We start from the raw sequence: 25,145 nt of genomic DNA, 5'->3' as shown, positions 1-25,145 counted from the left end.
AAAAAGAAAATGCAACTATTGTTATTATTGTTATTACAGAATTTGCTAAGCTAATTCCTTCCCGAGTATGCTAACCAATCACTTCTTCTCTTTGGGTGTGAGACAATACTTAAACTGTACCATTTATAACATATAAACACCATATAATGTATGTCGTCTGCCTGAGTAAAATACTTGATCTTTATGAATTCATTCATGCGGCATCACACAAGAGGGCTGTTGTGCTGAATATCAGCACAGCTGTGATGCGATCATAGGCATAAGGCCGTTTCCCAAACAACATACATAATCAACAGATTATGATTTTTTTTTGTCCAATTAACCAGGTATTTAAAAAACTAACTAACCGCAACTGTCGAAGTTACGGAGAGAGACTGAGAGTAAGTGTAATTAACAGATAAAAACAGGTTTAATTTCTTACTGGTACCATAAAACAAAAGGTGAAGAGCATAAACCATGGAGGTGGTGGAAGAAGAAAGAAATGTATAAAATTTACTTTATACTGTATTTTTACTTATTCCACTTTAAAATACCAGCTCCAACCTCCGGGTTGAATCCCAAATAACGTGGAAAGCTAGTGTGCCATGTAGGGTTTACAAAGCCTTGTTCCATGCAGCAAGTAGTGCCCTTGATCAGGCGTTAGAGAGGGATTTCCAGAACGGCAAAGGCTTCAGGGCAGAGGGTTTGTGCTTTGAAGTTTCCAAGCACAGAGGAAAGCTGCATTTACTGTATTGGCTTGTGGTATAAAAAAAATAAAACACAGAATGCCATGATGTAATAGAAAAATAATCATCCTTGGGATAGTAGCTACAGTATTACACTGATTTATTATACAACAGCACAGATGATTATTTCTTGAAGGTTTAGTAGTAGTAAAGGGTCCTTAGCTTTATAAAAAGGTTCTTCTTTGCAATAGTAGTAGATTGAGCTACCTGTCGATCAATCAATCAATCCAACCACATGAACACCAGGATATACAATAGATTTTATCAATAATATTTATTGATAGTATTAAACATACAGAAAAAAATACAAGGAGACAAATGCATAATTGAAAACGATGAACATAATGTTTATGTAGACTGCATTTTTTAAACAAAGCAAATAAAATACATACATTACCAGATTTACCCCAACACACACTGGGCTGTCTCTTAGTACATATCTCATGTAGGTTATTTCAAACAAACCGTTCCTTGTTTCATATCCTACAGGTTGCAGTGGTGCTGTGGAAACCAGGCTTTTGAGAACTGAGTGTTATTTCTGAGTTATCTCCTCTTAAGTAGAAATTTACAACCATGATATCACAACAAGTGTCGGAAAGTAAAGAATAATGAAACAAAAACGAAAAAGTACATTTATAATGTTGTAGGTTCCCAAGTGTTAAAAAGAAAACTAGAGACATGAAGAATAAATCATTTAAAAATAAATACAGTGAGTACTGTTGAACTGCATAGCTGCTTGAAGTGAAATGTGGACTGAAGATATCCTGATTAAAAAAATAGATAGTCAGTACATAGTTATCTATACAGTATCATACATAATCATACACCGATCAGCCATAACACACAGATACACACAATCTCTATACTGCTTATCCTAGTAGGAGGCCTGGAGCCTATCCCAGGGGGGCCTGGGGTACAAAGTAGGATACACAATGGACAGGGTGCCTGTCTATCACAGGGCACAAGCATGTACACACTCATGCACTCACTTACACATTACAGGTGATTTGGAACGCCAATTAGCCTAAACTGTATGTCTTTGGGCTCTAGGAGGAAACTAAGGCACCTAGAGGAAACCCACCAAGAACATGTAATCTCCATGCATGCAGACCCATATGCAGGACTTGACTCTCGACCGTGGAGGTGCGAGGCTCAGCCATAACATTACAACACAAAACATTATGCTCACTGTTGTGCAATTTCCCCTTGTGCTCCTGGGCACCTCTGGCCCCTTAGGTCAGGACTCCATAAGACCTCCAGTGGTGTGCTGTGGTGTCTGGAACCAAGACACTGGGGCCAGAGTGGTTCGGGAATTGTTTGGGTGTGAGTTTGGGATCTGGGATTTTTGGAGGCATTTGGCCATGCACAGCAGGGTATGGTGCAATGGCCAGAAAGGCTAGCATTAATGTTATGTGCGTTAATGTTATGGCTGATCGTTGTGTGTAAATCTTTATATGTGTGTAGGTGTGTATGTGTATGTGTGTCCATTTATTTATATGAAATTAACAAGGTAAAATATGTGATTGGTCCAAAGTTGGATGAGGTCATAAACGTTACAGTTTGTTACATTTTCTTGGTTTACTAAAAGACTCTCTTTATATCCATTTATTTTTGTACTTCAATACAGCAGTTACATCTTTTTAACAACTGTTCATTCAAAATCTTTAAAAAAGGAAAAAAAAATATCAAAATTAGCACATGGCTGGAAAAAAACAATCCTTACTTTCGATAGTCATATCCATATTTTTAAATAGTTTTAGAATATGAAAATGTTTTTGGAAATATGATGTAAAATTATACATGATAAAAGTTTTCAAAATATGTTTATACCTCCACATAGATATTAGATGACAGAGGCATACAGTGAATTGTAAATCTGACCTGTACAGAGATGAAGGCAAATCACAGACAGCTCTTTCTCTAGGTTAAGTTCACAGCGGTTCCCCAATGCAGGGCGCCTTTAAAGATCTAAAAGATCACCCCTTTACCTAAACAGAGGCCCGAATATTAACTATTCAACACTAACAATAAAAAGTGCAATCTGACGGTAGAAGATTTAAAAAGGAGCAATCTGATGGTAGTTATCTCAGTAAAAGCTCAAATGAGCTATTAATATTACACAGAGCAGGGCTCTTGTAATGTATACAAATATATCCATAAAAAAGAAAAAAAAAAACACATATTCTGCCTTCTAACTGACTAACCAGATATCTCTGTTGAATAAAAAATGGCAGCTTTAGAACAAGCTTGGCAGTAAACTTGCACAATATTCTTCTTTCATTTTTGACAGAGCAGCCTCACATCAACTCTCTGAGCCATAAAACTGGCCAGATTATTTTATAGTGTAAAGGGTGCTGACTTGACCTGAGACCTGCTGTCGAGGCCTTAACTGTTCCTCTGCTACCCTGTATAATAATAATCTGTAAAAGTTGTATTTACAAGGATAACAAGGTTAAATATATATTAACCGTTGTGTCCTTCTAGATTCTGGCAAGAACTTGCAATAAAATGAAAATAAAAATGAAAAGGACGCCTTAAAATCTTGTCAGTAATGAACAGGGCGATAAGGTTTTCATGCTTAATATCAGCGTTCCAGACGCTAATAAACAAGCAAATCCAGCATGACTTAGTAAAAGATGTAAATATTTTAGAATTTATAAAGTATATAGTTCTTTCACAGCGAGAACTAGAACAAACAGATGCATTGTTTTCAGATGTGTTTGCACGTATGACAAGAGTAGACATTTAAACAAATCCAGAATAAAACACACACAAAAAAGACACACAAATTTAGTTAAAATAGTGCTACAGGGGCAAAACGTACAAACTGTTTAAACTTTTTCTACTATTTTTTTTCATTATCTGATTATTTGCAGATGCAACTAAGTTAAAAACAAATTTAAAAAGTGCTATTATAAGATATGCTTTATTTACAACTAAACACAAACACTTCAAGCTTTGTGACATTCACGCTTCACCTTGCTAATAACAAAACTGTACATTCACACAGCAGACCTCACAGTTAACATGATCCCTCCACTGTTTTTTGAAAGCCTGCAAGGAGAGAAAAATAAAATGTAAGCTTTTTTTGTGCAAGGAGAATTAGATATGTGTATTAATAAACAAGATACAGGGGATTAACAAATTTGGAAACATGTCTAGTGTGGTAGGAGTCACAAAGTTAGCCAAAAAAGCTGCGCATACACAGGGTTTGGACAATGAAACTGAAAGATTTGATCCAAAAAACATAAATCCAAAGCTGCCCAACTCACCGCAAAATTAAATGCACCTCAACTCTCCTGTTTTCACCAAAACTGTTCGTCAGGAGCTCTACAGGATCAGTGTACATGGCCGGGCTGCTCTAGCCAAACCTTTGGTCACTCTTGCCAATGCCAAACGTTGGTTTTAATGGTGCCAGGAGCGAAAATCTTGGGCTATAGACAATGTGAAACATGTATTGTTTTCTGATGAGTCCACCTTCACTGTCTTTCCCACATCCGGGAGAGTTACGGTGTGGAGAAGACCCAAAGAAGCGTAACACCCAGTCTGTTGCATGCCCAGAGTGAAGAATGGGGGTGGATCAGTGATGGTTTAGGCTGCAATATCATGGCATTCCCTGTGCCCAATACTTGTGCTAGATGGGCACGTCACTGCCAAGGATCTGGAGGACCATGTGCACCCAATGGTTCAAACATTGTATTCTGAAGGCAGTGCCGTGTATTAGAATGATAATGCACCAATACACACAGCAAAAGTGGTTTGATGAACATGAAAGTGAAGCTAAACATCTCCCATGGCCTGCACAGTCACTAGATCTAAGTATTATTGAGCCACTTTGGGGTGTTTTGGAGGAGCGAGTCAGGAAATGTTTTTCTCCACCAGCATCATCCACCTGGCCACTATTCTGCAAGAAGAATGGCTCAAAATCCCTCTGGCCACTGTGCAGGACTTGTATCTGACATATCATGACGAGATGATGCTGTATTGGCAGCAAAGTAGGCCCTACACTATACTAATGAATTATTGTGGTCTAAAACAGTTTTATTCTCCAAACCATACAGTATATATCCAAAAGTTATATCCAATGAGTTTTTATGGAGGAAAAAAAAAAGAAAAAAGGAAAAAAAACTCCATAAAACTCCCCCATCATTGGATATAACTTTTGCTCTACTTTTGACTCTAAATATAAATCATGACAAACCTTCATGATGAAAACATTTTATATGGCTGTCCTTAATACTTAGTATTTACCTGTAAAATCTGTAAGGTCCTAGTATGAGTGAGAGAGGCTGTTGCTTTGCTCCTGAAGGCTCACAAGGAGGTCATCGATCTTCTCCATGTTTTGCGAGGTGGTAAGGGGGTTCTGTACATTTCTGGATTCGTTCATGGATGAGTTGAGTAAGGAATGAATCTGTCCTTCGTTCTCTCTCTGGTTCTGGCTGATGGAAATAATCTGGTTTGAAAGTGTGCTACCTTGGGAGTTCATCATCTGACCGCACTCTACAACAGAGAACAAATCATTACCTTTTAAGACCTGTCAAGACTTGTTCTTGCCACAACATGTGGAAAAAATCATGAAATTATTAATAGTGACTGCTAATTATGAGCATTAATCCAGACTTCTTGCTGGTCTTTCAGTTGCTTCCGGCAGGAGGTCACCACAGCAGACACTTGGTCCGCACATACAAGTTTGGCACAGGTTCTACGCCGGATGCCCTTCCTGACGCAACCCTCCCATTTTACCAGGGCTTGGGACCGTGGCTGGGGTTCAGGCACTGGGTGGGAATCAAACCCGGGCCTTTCGCATGGCAGGCGAAACACCTACCACTAAGCCACCAGTGCCGATGGGCATTAATTCAGGCTATGGATAATAAATGTAGTATTCTTTGAAGGGACACCTTTATTTAGCTATTATTGGTGTAGGATCGATGTTGATCTGGACAGATCTCTAACCAAATATAATTCTACTGCCACTTAATGCGTAAAATTCCGGATGTTTTTTTTTTTTTTTTCGCTGAAATGCAAAAAATTTAGTTTTGTGCATTGTGGTTTTTAGGTCATAACCCAATGCAGTCATGAAAACCCCACACACTCACAATAATAATAATAATAATAAAAAACACCCACTCACAAATAAAATCTAAAATCTTTTTAAATAAATATTGTTTGAAGAAATAAAGTTGGCACCTTTGTTCTTCAAACAATATGGAATGAAAAGAAGCTTGAGTCCACATCATCAAAACAAAACAAAAAGAAGTGAACCATCATTTCATTTCATCATGCTTCATATTGTTATAAAGTTCCTTGATTTTAGTATACTTTAAGTTCTATAAGTAAATATGAAAAGCAAAATATTATATTTTTGCTTTTTTTTATCAATACAAAGAGACAAAAAAGCCTCTTGGCTGTGAGCTGTGTTCACATGTGAATATGTTACTTGTATCTGTCTTATAAAAAAACAATAAAAATTCATTAGGTTAAGTGGACAGTGCAGCAGGTAGCTCTTGAAAAAGCAAACACACATTTTTTTTAACATTTTCTTTTAAAAGATTCAATAGAAAGTAGAGATTTTTCTTCTCTGGTTATTTAATGAGTATGAAAAATCATAATAACAAAAAAATAAAAATAAATAATAACTGTTAATAAAAAAAAACGCTAGTGCCAGGAACCCAGACTAGCAATCTAATTATTCTGCTCTTAATAGACTGTACATGTTTACCATTCTGTATTTCATAAAGGAAGAGGTTAGGTCGCTGGGTCTGGTTGGGCTGGCTAAGGCTTCCATTCACTGTGGTCTGAAACAGGGACCCAGGTTGCTGCACGGGTGACGAGGCAGTGGTCTGAAGTCCAGCCACACTATTCTGTGCGGCAAAAAGCACCTCCTGTGCGGCATGCTGTGACGCACAAGGCATTCTTGGCATGTCAGACTGAGCTATAAAGAGATTCACAGAAGGCTGAGAGCCAGTGCCTGAACTCGGTGCAAGCTGCATTGGCTGTTGATCCTGGAACAGCTGCTGCTTACTTGCAGACTGATTATCCACAACAGTGCTCTGATCTTGAAAGGACATGGGCTCGGATGGCACTTCCTGCCTGACGGCAATCAAGCTGTTTTGGGGGTATGACAAAACTGGGTTCGGCTGCTCTGAAGAAATCAGGCTTGGGGTATTCATTGAAGGCATCTGAGGCTGACTGGTGAACAGGATGCTAGATGGTGGCTGCTCTGAAGACATTCCTGAACTCAGGGAATTATAGAGCAACCCGGCCTGGTGCTTGTTGTTTGGTGCTTGTTGGATGCTCTGAAACAGAGATCCTGGAGGGGCTTGTGAGGCAGATTGTGTGGATTGCTGTTCCATGGGTGTGCTCTGTTGAATAGAGGACAGCTGGTTTGTGGCTTGGAACACAGATTGTGCCTCAAGGCCAGACGTTTGCATGGAGTTCAGGAAAGCTAGTTGCTGGGATTGGTTGTTATTTCCTGTAAGTTGACCAGGTAAGGCATTCTGGGAGAGAAACATATTAGTCGCAGAGTGTTGAGCTTCTGCGGTTAAGTTAGACCCATCAAGAACGTTCATGGTATTCTGGAAGAGTGAGGCTTGCACTTGTTCTTGAGTGGGTGAAGTCTTCTGTGTGTGAAAAAGAGCATCTTGAGGAGACTGCGCCTCAGCCAAGGTGTTGGTGGCGTGAAACAAAGAAGAAGTAGAATGAGAAGTTGCTTGCTGAAGAAATCCAGACTGAATAGAAATGAGATCTTTTGCTTGGTGATACATGACAGCTTGTTGCTGTTGCTGCTGTGGAGACGGTTGCTGGAAGAGAGTGTTTGTATTTTCCACCATGCTCTGCGAAGAGCCCTGCTGCTCTCGACTGCACTGCATTGGAACCTGGGGATGGAAAAGATGATGTTGCAGGTTCTCGAGGACTTGCTGCTGCTGTTGTATCTGCTGCTGGTGCAATTGCTGTTGCTGGATTTGCTTCTGTTGAAGCTGGTGCTGCTTCTTGGCTAGTGAATCTTCTGAATGAAGCTGAATGTTACAGAACCCTTTGGCTTGCAGCTGGCGCACCGCCTGCTCAAGCTGTGCGACCTCATCCGGAGGCAGGAGAGAGAGTTGATGCTGCGGACTGTCGTCCATCTGGGTAATACCAACCATTGAACTAGCTGTGGTTCCTGACCTTTCCTGGGCTAGACTGTCACCGTCCAAGAGAAACTGCTGGGCCCCTTGCTGGAGCAGAGATTTACCAGACACGCAGAAGTTGCTGTTTGGGGTGGTGTCATGTTTTTGGATGCTGTTCATTGTTTCCTTGTTGGAGAAAACAGAACTTTGAGGCTGCTCTGGTTCTTCAGGTTGACAAGCTACAGAGTTGGTGGAAATTTTGGTCATTTCTAGGGTCTGTTGGGCAGATTTCATCAGATCAGAGGTCTGTGGAGTAAACAAGGGAGAAAAACATTAATTGAGTAGACTAGTATAACAATGCTAATATCCACTCACTTGAAAAGGTTAATATAATAAAAGAAATAATAACCTTGAAAGATGCAGAGTTACTGGAGACCTCCATTGGAGTCACCTCTTCTGTTTTGACGAGGGGCAAGATTGGGACAAGCAAGCCATTTTCCATCACTGTTTGAAATGAAAAAAAAAAAATGTTGAAAGGTTGTAATTCTAAAAATGAAAACTGCAAAGACTGAACTTACTCTGTAATCTATTGTTAGCAATGTAATTATAAACTGGTTGTAATTACCCTTTATTTGTTCCAAAGGACAAGGTTTGCCTGGAGGCCCAGTCTCTTTCTTCACAGATACATCCATAACTATAAAAACGCCAAATAAAACAATTAACATAAAATATGTAAAGTTAAATCAAGTGTAAAATACATCATAAGTGTACAAACCTGACTCTGGAGTGTAGGTAAATGATTGTACATCGTGGCAACGTCCAGCATTAGTCACCACATAGATCCCAACAGACACAGGAGAGGTAATGGCAAGATTTTGATATGGAGGAACTTTGACAATAAGATGATTCTAAGTGAAAAGATACAACAACCCAATAATGAATGGTCATGCACTCACCGGCCACTTGATTAGAAACTTGTCAGCTGTTTGTTAACACAAATATCTAATTATATCTAATGTCAGGAAGAATTAAGCCTGTTCTAAGGCGTAATGAGGGTCCAACCTAGTATTGCATGCTGTACCTAATAAATTGACCAGTGAGTGTGTATATAGAGATGTGGACTGGTGGGAATGACAATTAAAAGAAACAATTGATTGTCGTGATGAATGACGTGACTGTGTGTATGGATAATGTTGAATATTACCAACAACTTTTGTGCAATTTCTAGAATAATATTAATCGGCCACATGATGGCACTGTCGTCCTTTCTTTTAGCCCAGTTGCACTGTCTTATTTTTCTAGGAATTTTATTATATGGTTACTTCATCATAGGGATTACTTTGGAAATGTATCCCTACAACAAGTCTCTGTTAGGTAGATTTACTCCTGTTTTAGTAACAGAGTTCAGTACAGAGCCTAATAAAGTGTGAATAATTTTCTCACTACTCATTGTAGTAGTGTAGTAAATTGTAGTAAATATAATGCTCAGCAAAGTCATTTTAGTTACATGATAAGTTACAGTTAAGTTATAGTTACAGGACATATTTGCACTTTCCAAAACAACTGTCACCCTTATTAGTTAAACAACAATTAGCTGTTGTTGTTGTAATCATAAGGATCTGTTTATACTGAACATCCTTGTAACACACTTAGTTCTCTTCTACACTTGGTGATCTGTGTACACCAAATAGGAATGGTTTCATTTTGATTCTCAGCATTTGTTCCTCAAGTGTATACTTAACTAATATTTACTAAACCTAATTTGTACTACAGTATATATGTGCACAAATTTAGTTCACATTAGTTAACAATACACTTCCCTTGCGAAGAAACTTTAGGAATAAAAATGATATTGTGGCAGAGTTTAGGGGCTGAAACCATAAGTGAATATATTTCTATTTTGCATTCTTTCATAATTATAAAATTACTAAGTACTGAAAACTTGAACTGTCTTTTTTTTGCATTAAAGATACAAGTGTGCACCTGACCCTGTTGCTTCATGCTTTAACAGATTAAATAAAGATTTATTAGAAAAAAAAAATGTAGACCTTTCATAGAAAGCAGTTAACACCGTCAATGTTACAAATTTGCATACATTTAAACAGGGACCTAGAAATATTACAGGAATATGAGATATTAAATATTCAAAATACAAAATATTGTCTTTATTTGTTTTTAATATTTTAAAAAATCCTAAAACCTTCAGTTTATTTCCATTTGTTAAAAACAAAATTTGTGACTGCAGACAGTCAACATAATTTTGAACCACTGAGTAAAATTTGTAGACTTTTGTAAATTTGCTTGGATTGTATCCTGTCTTAATTGTAATTCATTTACACAGACAAGATGGATAAAATGAATAAATGTGATGCTAAGATGTATGAGAAAAGGCAGTCATTTTATTACACTATCTGCATAAGAGTAATTTAATAATTTGAGGTACATTTCACATTCTATTGGGAATTTACTAACTTTTTAGAAAGTTAGTCAATTCTTTCAGTGAAACATATTCGCTAGTCGCAGAGCTTAAACATTAACATTTTTTCTAACTGATAATATACAAAGTGTGTTTAAAATGTATGCCACAGAGACTCACACCCACATAATTTTTGAGTGAGTTAGTTGCTAGAACTTTTGCAGAGGTTAACTAAATAAAATATATAAAAAATATTAAATTAGGACAATCTATTTATTTAACTATCTATTTAACTTTTTTAGTATTTAAACTTTTAAATAGGAAAAAAGTTGGTATTCGCATTAATGCTTTTTAGTTATTATTTTGAAACGAAGGAACCCCAACTGCAAAAGAACAGAATTGTCAATTTTACAACACTATGATAATTTTCAAGCCAAGTAAAGTTAATTGCTAAAATATGATATTTAAATAAAATATATTTAGAATAAATACAACATCATCAGCAACAGACATTGAATTATAATCAATCAAAATCAATTATATCAAAGCAAAGAGTCAATTATAGAATGACTTTTAGGCCTTGTCAGTTGTCTTGGTTACTTTTAATACATCTGAGTACATACTTCATTGTTGTATCTTAAAAAGTAATACACTGTATATTTATGCTAGTATACAGTTAGCGCTTAAAACTCACATATCTTTTACGTTGCTTAGTTGTTGTAAGATTCCTGTGTTTATCCATATCTATTCATAGACTTTAAAAGAGCTGACATCAGGAGCTTTGTCATTATGAAAATGGATGGCTTCTCTCGCACCTCAAGTTTTAAGATTTTTACAAAAATGCCCCGTCTCTTTTTATTGCATTCTATTTTTGAGTAACAGAACAGCAAACTTTTAATAACACTAGGGACAGAACAAATAAAGACAACAGCATCATTGCATCAGACAGAGCAGGAAAAAATACAAACACACATGCTTTTTTGTACCTGGTGGAAAAGCTCCATGTCGATCTCAGCTTCTGCCCTCCAGGACTTATCGTCTGCGAGAAAGATGGACACACAAGTCAGGCAGCGTACAGTCAGTCTATAAGACAGTCTAACTTCATAACAGTTAGACATGTGTACGAAAAACGAGATGTTGCATCGTACCCGAGACGTTCTCTTGAAAGATCACTTTGGTTCCCTTGAGAAAGTTCTTTCCGATGATAAAGACCTCATCACCTCCTCGTACTGAGCAGCTGTGCAGGCTCTTTTTCAGGATCTCAGGGATTCCTGCAGGTTGAGCTGGAAAAAGAAACCCCACAAGAACTAGAGACAAGAACCATAAGAAACCCCTGATGTCTGTATATATTGTATAGATTGGCATAATTAATGGACAGACACACTAGTTGTTGGTATCAGCTACCAGGAACACATTTTTCTACTGTTCTATCTATATTCATTGTAAATGCTCTTTTTCATAATTAAGTCTTTGATGATTGACCCTATAATAAATTAGGCAGTAAGTGTATGTAATACAAGTTCATATACTGTAGCATTTCTAAGGCAATTAATTAAATAAAAATCTAAACATTAAAAAACAAACAAACAAAAGAACATGGAATCAGGTGGTCCCAATTTAATTGTTCTGATTAATTTAAAATGAATGCAAATAAGATAAGATTGGCATCACGGGTTGTGGTGACCCCCAATTTTTTGTGATAGTAATAAAACAATTGGATCTTAATGTATCTGACATAATGAGCAGCTGCCAAATTTTGTTGAACCTCGGATTACGAGTAACACAGTTTACGAGTGTTCCGCAAGACGAGCAAAGACTTTTAATAAATTTTGACTTGAAAAACGAGCATTGTCTTGGTTTTGTCCTCGTTTTTTTTTGTTGGATTTACGTGCAGGATCCACCCGAAAGTTTGTACTATAACCTGACAATGCAGAAAATAAAAGAACGGGCATGCATCGACCATTTTTGTCCATCTCATCATTACACGAGCATGAATTAACGGGCTGATACGCTGTCGCGAGCAACATAAAAAAAAGCGGAGAAGCTTTAATAATTTAGGGGAGAACAACAGTCTTTCCGTTAATGTGTGTGAGTGTGTTTAAACGAGAGGAGAAAGTTTTAATGTGTAAGATGAGGAGGGGGAGACAGGAAGGGCTGAAAGCAAAAGTCTCCACTTACTCTAGCCTCACACACACACACGCGCACGCACAGTGCCTGCTTGCACAAATTCACTTTTTTTGAAAGGTAAAGTGCAGATTAATTTGTTTAATTTTTACTTAATATTTTGTATTAATTATTTTTATGTATTTCTTTTTTTAGGCTGTAGAACGAATTATTTAAGTTTCCATTATTTCTTATGGGAACATTTTATTTGGTTTACGAGTTATTATGTTTTGGAATATGAGCCCACTTGCGGAACGAATTCTGCTCGTAATCCGAGGTTCCGCTGTACATGCCTAAAATAATCCAGCTCTACTTACTGCACAGTATAGGAGAGGACGGTGCCTGTAGAGTAAGCACAGAGCCGTCGGTTCGAGGGATGTTTACCCGGAACACCAGTCTGGCACGGGTGCTTTTTTTCTTGGATCCGGCTACCCCGATACGAGCCTCCACATCTGCATTCCTCAGTTTCAGGATGCCCACACAGTCCACACTGTAAAATGTCCATCAGTTAGTCAGTTACCTAATCATATATACCGTGAGAACCTGACAATATCTATTTGGTAAAAGTATTATGCAAGTCATAACTGTATGACAAAAAAAAACCTTTAAAATACTTAAAAATACAAAAATGATAACTTTAGCAATTAAAATCCATCCTTTTTCATGATAAAATTATTAAAAGAAGATTTAGGATTATTTTTCAACATTTAATAAAGGTAGTTTAAAACTGTATTTTTTTAAAATTATTTTAAAGCATTTATTTTTGCAAATAAGATTAATAATCTGCCAATAAATCAAGATTAAAAAAATAAATAAATTTGCTTTATAATGTTCACACAATTAAGGAATAGTAGCCACAATTCCTTATTTGAGACATTTCCTTTATTAAAGTATGACCCTTAAAATGCGAATTAATAATACTCACGCAAGAGTCATATTATTACTGGGATCTAGAGGTACTTCGATAACCGTGGTGCCCTCAATGTCCACTTCTCTACAGGCAGTGGTGTTTCGACCAGTGACTCGACAGGCCTGGTAGAATCCATGAGGTTTCACACGACCTGCGTCATTACTTACAAACACCTGCAGGACGACGGGCTCCTTCACACCATCGACCTGTGGGGATTAGTTAAGAGAGCAGCAGCTGATGAATATAAACACATCAATTGTCCAATCTAATGACTACATTATAGTTTAATAAAGAAGATCATCACTAGGCATAGAGAGTCAAAAAAGTTGGATGGAAGATTAGCAAACAAACAAGGTCTGTAATCCATCAGTGGGAAAACTGAACACAGTACTGCTGTTGAGCATGTATGTAAACAGTGATGGGTGATTCAGCACAGAATTCAAAAGTCTCATTAACTAATCTTATCCTCCAAATTTTCTTTTTTACATGTAAAATCTGTGCAGCTTTAATCAGCAAATCAATTTGATCATATCAATCAATCGATATATTTTAAATCAAGCACTTACATTATTTTTCTTCCATAACATTATTCTAACTACAGCAATTGTCTTGTGCCTCCATAGTTTATCCTCCAGTTACATATTTTGGACTGATCCATGCACATTGATTTAAAATAATTGTCAAATTATATCGTCTTGTGGACTATAACTAAATCAAAAGTTTTGAGAAAACGAGCTGGGAACAATAAAGGGTTTGTAAAATCAGTTATACACAAAATGTGGTAATGATGTAATTATTAATTAGCACGTTACAGCTTATGATGCTGTAACCATGTCTCTTTCAAACTGAACTAATTTAGGGGTTTCCCAGCAACAGGGTTTAATACTCAAACTGGGACTTTGTATTGTGCAGAAAAGCACAACAGTTATGAGGGGGAAAAATCCCTTTATTTCCCTATACAGTATAACCTCCTGCTACACTAATGCACTTATCCCAGATTTTACTGGTGCTTGGATAACATCTATGGTTTAGAAAGTTTCAGTATGTGAGAGGCAGGATTGGACTATACGCTTCACGTCTAAATGCTGGTCTCCCAGGAACTCCTTTAATGTTTGTCCAATGGCTTGAAATGAGGATGTGGCAATAACTCCCAGCTGAGTTTCTGAAATGTGCAAGTGGTGTTGGTGAATGATTGTGTGTACAGTTGACACAGACATGTACATCTTTTCCACAAGTTATTAGTCAATTTTCAAGGATCAGGCGTTTTACTCGCAGAATGTTCACAGGAACTTCAGTGGGCTTTGAGCCACCTCAAACAGGATGGTCATTTCCGGGTATATGGCCTTTTTTAAAAATGTTTGCACCATATAAAATGTCTAACTGCAGCTAAATCTCATCACTATACTGTGCTTAAAGTCTTCTAAAAAAAAAAAAAAGCCCAAGTCCCAGTTTTGCTTGACATACCTCAAATTTGTAAATACAGAAACGCCAGGATAATAACGGCCGATCTTTGTTTTAGGTAATAAACTCATTGATGGAAAAGTTCATCTACTTGGACATGTGCTCCGTCATTTGCAAAGGGCTGTATTGCAATATCGGGCTTTTAAAGGGAAGTTGTTTACACTGTAGAACACTCTGAGGTAATTCTTTATGTAAATTTACCTGGTATTGCACAATTATTGCAATACATTTACATTTACATTTAGGCATTTGGCAGACGCTCTTATCCAGAGCGACTTACATTTTTTATTTGTTTTTTTTATCTTATTATACATCTGAGCAGTTGAGGGTTAAGGGCCTTGCTCAAGGGCCCAACAGTGGCAACTTGGTGGTTGTGGGGTTTGAACCTGGGATCTTCCGAACCGTAGTCCAATGCCTTAACCACTGAGCTACCCCTGGCCCATTATAGAATTCTATAGCAATATAGAATGTGTAGGACTCATAAATACACTGTATAGATTTGGATTGTGTTTTACACATGATAAAAAAAACGTGTTCAGAAATGCATAGGTTGCACAAAAAACAATACATCCCCACCTTGACTGTAGGGAATCCTTGCTGGGTGCGGTCTTTTACAGACCCCCGGCTGCCCTCTGTCAAGTATCGGGCTCTGTGCTGACTCTCAGGCTGGACGAGGATCTTCAGCTCCTTTCCTTCGCTTTTCTGCGGGTACTGGCCACACAATATCCCACCTTTCTGTATGGCTGCCTGATTTCTGTCGGGACTAGAAAGCAAAGAGAATGTCATTATAGTAAGTAGCTTCAGGGTCACAGCTATCCCATTACACATACTGAAGTCAGTTGGCAACACGGAACTAGTGTAAAATTACACTCTTGGTTGGTGGAGTAGTGCTAATAAACACCATGAAGATCTAAACATAACATCATGTTAAATTATGCCAAGAGTGCGTTTTTATTTATTCTGAGAGGACCAGAGACACGGCATGAGCATCAAGTAACAAATCTTGAACATAATCTGTGCAGGTTATTTAACCAAGATCATGTTCAGGAATATATATATATTTTTTTATTTTTTTTTACATTTATAATTACTTAAGTTAAACTTAAATTTATTTCTCACAAAAAACTATAAGAAAGAAAGAAGAATGGTGTATGAAATTTTTTAATCTAGATGTATTACATTGTCAGGGATGAAAATATTGAAGCAGTGAGATATTCACCAGTCAGTGGATTAAACTGTAGAACAATCAGTGTCATGTTTCATCTCAGCTCTTCACAAAGATATTAAATGAGATTCAGCCTGAACAAGCATTGTTTTTAGTCGCAATACCCTGCCCCACTTTATCACCTATTTGTAGGAGGGCAAAAAGAGGCTATGACTGAAAGCCTTTTTGTAATTTTATGTGCCATCACTCTCAACCTCTGCACATCTTTTTTTGGTCACAAGCACTATATAAAATACAATGACTCACTTGAGTTACTTGAGCTACTTGACAGTTTGCTTTCATGTAAAATTTTAGATTTTGGACAATATGGACATGTTCTGATTCAGTATTTTTAAAAGTCCCACTTGGTTTTAAGCTGTATGAGCATCTATATGGCTTGTGATTTACTCAGCCCTTAAACTATCTATCACAAGGTCGTGCAAAAGCCAGACCCCTGGCGTTTCACAAGAGACTGGTATGTTTGGTGACAAAACATGGCCCAGCCCTGCCTCTATTACAGTGGGAGAGGACATTTAACGGACATTGATATCGAACACCACAGAAACTCCCCTGGAGCATGCAGGCTGGATTATTTAGATTACCTCCCACTAACTGTTTAAAACAAAACTATCGAATAACTTGAAAAGACTGGATGCTGTGAACATTTTTGTAATACAGTGCTCTAAAGCTCTTCAAAAACAATTTTATTCAAAACTGGTGTAAGGAAGTGCATATTCATGGAAAGAGAAAAGGGATTATCTATTTATAGATCCTGAAGCATTTGGCAAGAGAAGTGTGCAAAAGATTGTCTCTGATAACTCACTCACCTTGCTTTGCCACTGGCCTTGTTTTCTGAGCTAAATTTGGAAAGCACGAAGTGTGGACCTTTGGCGCTATCTGCGTCAAACACATCCATGGTGGCCTCCCCAGCAGACACTGGCTTCGGCCCTGGCTTCTGACGTGGTGTGCGTTTCCGGGCCTTGCGTGGAACCTCTGTGTTGTCATTATAAGAACTGGAGCTCATCATGCTGAAGTTGGAGAGTGAGTTTTCCATCCAAATGCTGTTGCTCTGCTCCGAATCCTGAAGCGCTTCGTCGGGGCATCCCGACATGTGGCTGTTGTCAAACAGGTCCTCTGGCGGAGGCGAGATGTTCAGTACGGGTCGCTTGGGAGGTGTCATCTGATGGTGGTGCTGATGCTGAGAGCCTCCTCCGCTTTTCTCTCCGCAACCCCGGGTTAGTTTGGCTTCTGTGCAGAGCATATCTGTCTTCCTACGGTTACTTGCATCTGCTGGATTGCCGGCATCCTGCTCTGTGCCCAAGGAGCGCACAGTGAAGCTGGAAGAGGTGGAAAAAGCACTGCTGGCAGTTCCCTTGGTCATAGCAGAGGCGATGGAGGAGGCATCTGCAGTGTGCACAATTAGACAGTGAATAAATGTATCTCACCTATTCTGGCTAGCAGTCCCAGCTAAGCAGTGAAATTTCCGTACAACTGCTTACTTTGTGGTTTGGATATCCAATTACAATTTTTCTTTATTTCCAGTTTTTATTAATGCATCATAGTGTGTGTGGATATGAAATGACCATAAACTATTAAAAAAGTTGTAAAAAGAAAAAGAAATCAAGCTTGTTAGGTAATATTCTGAAGCAATTTTCCCTGAAATGCAACGTAAATAAATGCCATATATCAAGCTCATTTTGCCGTTTCTAATTCTAAAACTGGCACACATAAAAACAAGGAGATATCACATTGTCTTTACATAGCTTGTGCCAATGAACAGCTTTCATTATACTCTTCTGCTTTTAACAGTAGAGCATATGGCCTGTATGGATCTTTAGATCTAACCTAATAATTACCTCTGCACTTAGTATTACTACAGTAGGTTCTTATATAGATCATTATTTTCCATACGAGTTCATGTGTCTACAAACTGCTCAGGCCAGATTAGAAATATGGAGTCAAATGATGCATTACAAATAATGGGTTCTTTTGTCAGATTGAGTTTTTTCTTTTTGTTGGGACTGAGCATAGCCACAGAAACAAAATAAACCAGCTTCTGACCTATGAAGCAGAGAACTGCAGACCATTTTATATGCAGACACTCCCTGCTTCAGAGGGAAATTCCTGGAATAAAAATAAGACAACGAATGAGTAATAAAATGCTGACCATAGCAAGTTATTTTCAAAAGATGAAAGGAATTTTTGCATGAAGTTATAAGAATCAATTAAAAAACATACAATGAAACTCATCATTAGTGAGACTTCAATATTCATAATGATATGGTCCATGTCTCAAGTCTACTCTGAGTCCTATTTGGGGGAATGAAGTAAATATAATATCAAAAACTACATGAAAGCACAGAATTATTTAAAAGCATTTGTGAAAAGAGAGGGCTGGAAAAGTACTAAGCTGGAAGGCAGCCAGGGCAAAAATGAAAATAATTTCTGAGTTAACATATATAATTTATAACATATATAATTTATTTTTGTGATTATATTAAGTGATGAGATGAACTGCTATGAAAAAGTGTATATAGAAAGAAAGGAAAGAAAAACTGTTGGGAAATACAACAAAACTGGCTTATAGCACATGCAATGCACCGTTCACAAATCTAGTCCACTTAATCAATTAAGTTTTTCAACAGTTCAAATACATAGAAATTATATTCATGTAAAACAGGAAGAGACAATACTACCGGTACAAATACTGAAAACAGGAGCATAGGTAAGTTATTATTTGAAAATTATAAGGTAAATTGCAGACAATTTCACAGCTGTTGAGAAGAAATATCTTATCAGCATAAAGCATAAAAATGTAGTACATTAACATTTTTAAGCAACCAATGTTAAAAATGCAAGGAATAGGGAAAAGACAAATAATCTAAATTACATTTTACTGTAAATGTAACATCTATGATAGCCAATATTAGTTTTGGTACTTTTTCTTACATAAATCATTAAATCATTCAACCAAAAAAGTTAAAGTTATTACAAATTTAAACAAATGTAAAACATTACATCTCACCAAACCAACCAAAAAGAAATAACAGCTTATTTTTCATATGTCACCCACACTATAATTCTTCCTCATTTGTAAATTCAAGAAAAACGCATTCATGGTGCCTCCTGACAGGTCATAATTCCACTATCTTATCCATTTGTAATCTTGAACACCTCTCATTTAGACTTCTAATAGGTTAAACTGCTTAGTATACTGTAGGTTTCTGTGCTATAAAATTTTATATTCTAGTTCCTATTCTGTTTGGAGCTCACTGTGCAATGCTTGTTGCTAAAGGTTCTGAGATAATAAGATTATATGCAAGTTTAAATCCCAGGACTAGTAAAAAAGCCTTTATTATACTTGAACATTTCTATTTAAGTAATTTCTTGATTCAACAGGACTGTCAGTAATCAGGCCTGGGTTTGGCAAGTAAAACATAACTCACTTAATCACTATTCATTAAGTTACATTTATTTATAATTTAAGCAAATTAGAATTTGTTTGATGATTTGTCACGCTTACTGTAAATGATCTGGATCATTTACAGTAAGTGTGACAAATATGCAAACATAATAAAATAAAAAATCTGAGGGGGGCAAATACTTTTTTCACAGAACTGTAAGACCACAGCTGAATGCAGTCTTTTCATTAAAGTATTTTATGTCTAGTTAACCTAAAGGTTATGCTTCAGAGTTTAATTAAATCTAAATTGTACAGTAGTATGTATTATACTGTATTATTATAGTGTAGACAGCATAAAAAATTTAAATCAAGACTCATCTTTTAAATAATGAAAATACATTTAATAAAAAAAACTAAAAAGTAAAAGAAAAAAACTTATAGGCTTATAAAAATTATAGAGTAGGCATATACAGTGGTGTGAAAAACTATATGCCCCCTTCCTGATTTCTTATTCTTTTGCATGTTTGTCACACTTAAATGTTTCTGCTCATCAAAAACCGTTAACTATTAGTCAAAGATAACATAATTGAACACAAAATGCAGTTTTTAAATGAAGGTTTTTATTATTTAGGGAGAGGGAAAAACTCCAAATCTACATGGCCCTGTGTGAAAAAGTGATTGCCCCCCTAAAAAATAACTTAACTGTAGTTTATCACACCTGAGTTCAATTTCTGTAGTCACCCCCAGGCCTGATTACTGCCACACCTGTTTTAATCAAGAAATCACTTAAATAGGAGCTACCTGACACAGAGAAGTAGACCAAATCATGACATCATGCCAAGATCCAAAGAAATTCAGGAACAAATAAGAACAAAAGTAATTGAGATCTATGAGTCTGGTAAAGGTTATAATGCCATTTCTAAAGATTTAGAACCACAGTGAGAGCCATTATCCACAAATGGCAAAAACATGGAACAGTGGTGAACCTTCCCAGGAGTGACCGGCCGACCAAAATTACCCCAAGAGCGCAGAGACAACTCATCCGAGAGGCCACAAAAGACCCCAGGACAACATCTAAAGAACTGCAGGCCTCACTTGCCTCAATTAAGGTCAGTGTTCACGACTCCACCATAAGAAAGAGACTGGGCAAGATTTCTTGCATGGCAGAATTCCAAGGCGCAAACCACTTTTAAGCAAAAAGAACATTAAGGCTCGTCTCAATTTTGCTACAAAAACATCTCAATGATTGCCAAGACTTTTGGGAAAATACCTTGTGAAGTTTTTAAAAGGTGCGTGTCCCGTTACATCTGGCGTAAAATTAACACAGCATTTCAGAAAAAGAACATCATACCAACAGTAAAATATGGTGGTGGTAGTGTGATGGTCTGGGGTTGTTTTGCTGCTTCAGGACCTGGAAGGCTTGCTGTGATAAATGGAACCATGAATTCTACTGTCTACCAAAAAATTCTGAAGGAGAATGTCCGGCCATCTGTTCGTCAACTCAAGCTGAAGCGATCTTGGGTGCTGCAGCAGGACAATGACCCAAAACACACCAGCAAATCCACCTCTGAATGGCTGAAGAGAAACAAAATGAAGACTTTGGAGTGGCCTAGTCAAATCCTGACCTGAATCCTATTGAGATGTTGTGGCATGACCTTAAAAAGGCAGTTCATGATAGAAAACCCTCAAATAAAGCTGAATTACAACAATTCTGCAAAGATGAGTGGGCCAAAATTCCTCCAGAGCGCTGTAAAAGACTCGTTGCAAGTTATCGCAAACGCTTGATTGCAGTTATTGCTGCTAAGGGTGGCCCTACCAGTTATTAGGTTCAGGGGGCAATACTTTTTCACACTGGGCCATGTAGGTTTGGATTTTTTTCTCCCTAAATAATAAAAACCATCATTTAAAAACTGCATTTTGTGTTTACTTGTGTTATCTTTGACTAATAGTTAAATGTGTTTGATGATCAGAAACATTTTGTGTGACAAACATGCAAAAGAATAAGAAATCAGAAAGGGGGCAAAAAATTTTTTACACCACTGTATACCATGAATTCAGGCTGAATTCAGACCTAATAAAGTTGACCAGTATTTATAGTTGCTTTGACATACTGTACACTCACTACAGCAAATTTATGGTTGCCTTTACTATAGATATGTGCTTGGAAAAAAAAAAAAAAACTTTGCATAAAAACAAAAATTTAAAAGAATTTAAATTTGTAATAATAATAGTATTAATAATAATAATAATAACAATGCCCTATTTTGAACTAAATTCAGTCATGCCATAAAGCTGTAATACAATGATGTTAAATAAATTTTTTTAATGTTTAATTATTATTTAAAATAATAATAATAATAATAATACTTTAATGTCTACAAGACTAATTTTACACGCCGGGTAACAAAATCACATGGATTGTAACACAGTAATGTGAGATCTTTTAACTGGTTTACCATTTTTTTCTTTTTTCTTTTTGTTAGAATTCTAAATTTTTGTTTAACCAGTACTGTTCATTGATATTTCAAGTTAACAGTAATCTTAACTCGCTAGGGGGCATCTGATGATTCATCCTTTACCAGGAACCAGCATTTGCCTTATTAAACCACATGTGCAAATATTTGCATGACTTACATTTTATTTTGGAAATGGTTGGACAAAGCGCTACTTCATAGCATAAAAGATGCTCCAAACCTTAAAAAAACAAACTTGCAAGCAGGGCATGCAAGTTAGTTTTTTTTAGCATTAAAATTTTAATTAAAAAAATATTTTATTGGTATAGCATGACAATAGGACTGGCTTACAGTACCAGTTAAGAAGAGGCATTTTAAATAAGATTGATGGTGTGATTGTAAAAACGTGGACAATCAATTTTACTGAGTATGCGAAGAGGAAATAGAACAAACAACAAAAGCCTATCATCGGATTTAAGTTGATGAGATATACAGACTATCAGAGGAGCCCAAACGACAACTTTGGCATGTGATTACAAGCAAAGCTATGAATAGCAGCCCTGACAGGGAGGGGAGCAGCACTCAAAGATGCATATAGCACATGTGCTTTTGGAGGCTTCGTGTGGTTCAGGACAGGTGTTCGGAAAAACCAGGCGAGGGCTCTCTTTGCGTAAAGGAGAGAAATGTGTGAAGAGAATCAACAGCAGCCTATATTAATGTCCCTGTGTATTTTTCCCTGATGATGTTTGTGAATAGCACATTAAACTAGGTGCACAAATAAACATAAAAAAATAAATAATAATTTATATAAAATGTAAAAAAAACAAAAAACAGAAGAGGAAAACAGCCAGAAGATTTAAGGCCGATTTAAAGTGAAACCTGCTCTCGAGTTAAGATATAAACTGGAAATACTTCACCTTCCTTCAGCTACAGCCAGCATGTCCTGCCTCATGGCTGCAGTTGGGTACTGATGTCCAAAGGCAACAGACTCCTGGTTTACTCAAACTCACCTTAAACCTAGGTACTTTGATAAAGGAGTAGAGTAAAAAAAATACTAAGGTGAATCTCAGTTGGAATGGTCATGTTTGAGTGTATTTATGTACCTGGGATGAGTTTAATAAGGAGTACTCCTCCTAAACTCCTTTTTTCCCTTTTTTTTTTTTGTTTTTTTTTTTGAAGTTCTTCTTTTTCTTGCGCTCACATTTTTTCTCCAGTCATGCAATTAGGTTTGGTGACAACACAAATGCACAAATTTAAATGCATCCCAAACCAAAACATGACACTGTAAGACATTTCCCAATAGATATATCTGTATGTATTTATAGATTAATAGTTTAATAGATTAGAATTTATATCTACAAAGGTTAAAAAATGTTTTAATTAAAACTCCTTTTAGAGTATGAAGCTGTGCATTTATAAATATAAAGTTTAAATGGTTGTTTTAGTGTCCATGTAAAAAAAATAAAAAAAATAAAAAATAATAATAATAATAAAATAAATAAATAAATAAATAAATATATATATATACTTTTGAGTATTATCTTACTTATATTTACATGTAATTTTTTTTCTGAAGAAAACAAAGTATATCCTGGTTCCATGACTCAGACCTAAACAAAATGTTCCATAAGATTACACCAAATACTTAGCTTACTACTTATTAGCCTACTACTGATTATGAATTCACTCTCAAAAGCTGTAATATTAATAACAATAAAAGAATAAACAACCCATTCCATGACCACGTATGACAGGGGTCTTCAGTCTTATCCACAAAGGACTGGTGTGGCTGCATGCTTAGGTTTTTATAGATAAAAAAAAAAAGAATAAATAAGATCAAAGATTAGAAGAAAGACAATAAACCTCCAGTCTTAAGCGACCTCTAACATTTAAATATAAAACCCAAGAACACTAACCTATTGTTAGCTATTACAGTACTTAGCGGTAGTGTTAGTCGTCTTGCAGACAGCCTAGTGATAAATATTGGGACAGATTCATTTGTAGCACTTCTCATATAGAGCTTGGAAACTGACAAGAGGTATCTGAATATGTGTTTTTGGATATTTTGGGTATAATTTTTATAAGTGTATTTAATAAATTTACATTTTTAAAAACATTTTTCTTGGTTTTTGATTTTCGTGCTAGTGGTAATTTTTTCCCTAAACCAGAACGATTCTGAAATATATTCAGATTTTTAAAAAAGATTCTAAGGTTTAAAGGATTAAACCTATGCCATGACCACAAAGTGAAGTTAGGTAAAGTGAATGCATGTAAAGCTTTTATGTTCTACTCAGATAGTATTATTATCTAGAACTACTACTACTTCTTACACTGTACTATTGGGTATCGTTCTAGCTAGTTAGGCTATGCTAATGTTAGCTGCATACACCCTAAATTATTGGTCTTGGCATTGGAAAATGATTATACACAGGGTGTCTCCGAGACTCTTAAAAGAGACTGGTCTCTTTTTATCATTCAATTACAATGCACTGAGCAGAATTTAGCCACACTTTTTACAGTCTCTAATTTAACCCTGGGGTGTCAAATTCGCCCAGACCTACAGATATTTATGTTTCACACCCCTTTTAATTCACCAAATTCAGCCCTGGAAATTACCTGACAATTGGAATTGGATGTGTTAAATACAATGCTATGTTTTTCCATGACTAGGATTCTCCGGCTAAAGAAGGGCTAAATAGCTAGAAGGTTACCTTAAAAAGTTAAACCGTTATATACTAATCACTGAGTAGAATCATTTGAGTAGGAAGCTTTATATGCACTTACCTCATTCTGGTTTTTATACAGTTTCTTTTTACCCAGGGTAATTCACTTTTGACCAAATTTCCATGAGATCTGTATTTTTTCTATTTTAAATGTGCAAAATTTGTAATTTTAACCCTAGCAAAATTAAAACAAAGTGTACAATATATAGATAAAACATAAATATATCAAATACACCACAGAAAAAATGAGTTCTGCTTATTATGACATTTAATAAAGTTTACAATTTAAATATATAAAAATATACCATATTCAAATACATTTATCAGCTTCTACGCACCATATGCTCAGTGATATGATAGTAAGATCTAAACAAATGGGGAAAAAAAGGATGGAGAACTTTACCTGAAGCGTGGGTTGTTGGGGGGGAACTTGTCCCTCCTCCACTTTTCTGGCTCATTGCTGCAATTCTCTGCTCACTACACAGGGGCAACTGCAACTCTTTGGGGAGAAGATCATACACTGATTCTGGAAGAAAAAGATAAAAACATTGAATTACTGAAAAAATAAAGACCTAGCATAT

The 25,145-nt window shown here is 36.4% G+C and overlaps 1 protein-coding gene across 7 annotated transcripts in view; it reads right to left on the bottom strand.

Moving 5' to 3' along the window:
* Window positions 1–1,118: 1,118 nt before the first annotated feature.
* The window catches only part of nfat5b (nuclear factor of activated T cells 5b), a 51,556-nt gene continuing 27,529 nt past the window's right edge, over window positions 1,119–25,145 (bottom strand). For 2 of the 7 annotated variants that reach the window (XM_053512881.1, XM_053512882.1), the window contains 13 exons: window positions 24,968–25,090; window positions 16,813–17,389; window positions 15,358–15,544; window positions 13,336–13,526; window positions 12,728–12,900; window positions 11,396–11,530; window positions 11,234–11,286; window positions 8,607–8,739; window positions 8,457–8,525; window positions 8,241–8,335; window positions 6,445–8,137; window positions 4,977–5,225; window positions 1,119–3,779 (listed from right to left, as the gene is read on the bottom strand). In XM_053512881.1, the coding sequence (XP_053368856.1) occupies window positions 4,996–5,225; window positions 6,445–8,137; window positions 8,241–8,335; window positions 8,457–8,525; window positions 8,607–8,739; window positions 11,234–11,286; window positions 11,396–11,530; window positions 12,728–12,900; window positions 13,336–13,526; window positions 15,358–15,544; window positions 16,813–17,389; window positions 24,968–25,090 (3,659 nt within the window). In that variant the 3' untranslated portion in view covers window positions 1,119–3,779; window positions 4,977–4,995. Of the gene's footprint in view, window positions 3,780–4,976; window positions 5,226–6,444; window positions 8,138–8,240; window positions 8,336–8,456; window positions 8,526–8,606; window positions 8,740–11,233; window positions 11,287–11,395; window positions 11,531–12,727; window positions 12,901–13,335; window positions 13,527–15,357; window positions 15,545–16,812; window positions 18,296–22,758; window positions 22,989–24,967; window positions 25,091–25,145 lie in introns of those variants that run through there. The other 5 variants (XM_053512885.1, XM_053512887.1, XM_053512884.1 and 2 more) reach the window with 5 other exon arrangements.

This window comes from Clarias gariepinus, chromosome 15 (assembly GCF_024256425.1).
Source record: "Clarias gariepinus isolate MV-2021 ecotype Netherlands chromosome 15, CGAR_prim_01v2, whole genome shotgun sequence".
Classification (NCBI taxonomy): domain Eukaryota; kingdom Metazoa; phylum Chordata; class Actinopteri; order Siluriformes; family Clariidae; genus Clarias; species Clarias gariepinus.
The sequence above is the reverse complement of the archived record's forward strand: the minus strand, read 5'-3'. Positions and strand labels throughout refer to the sequence as shown.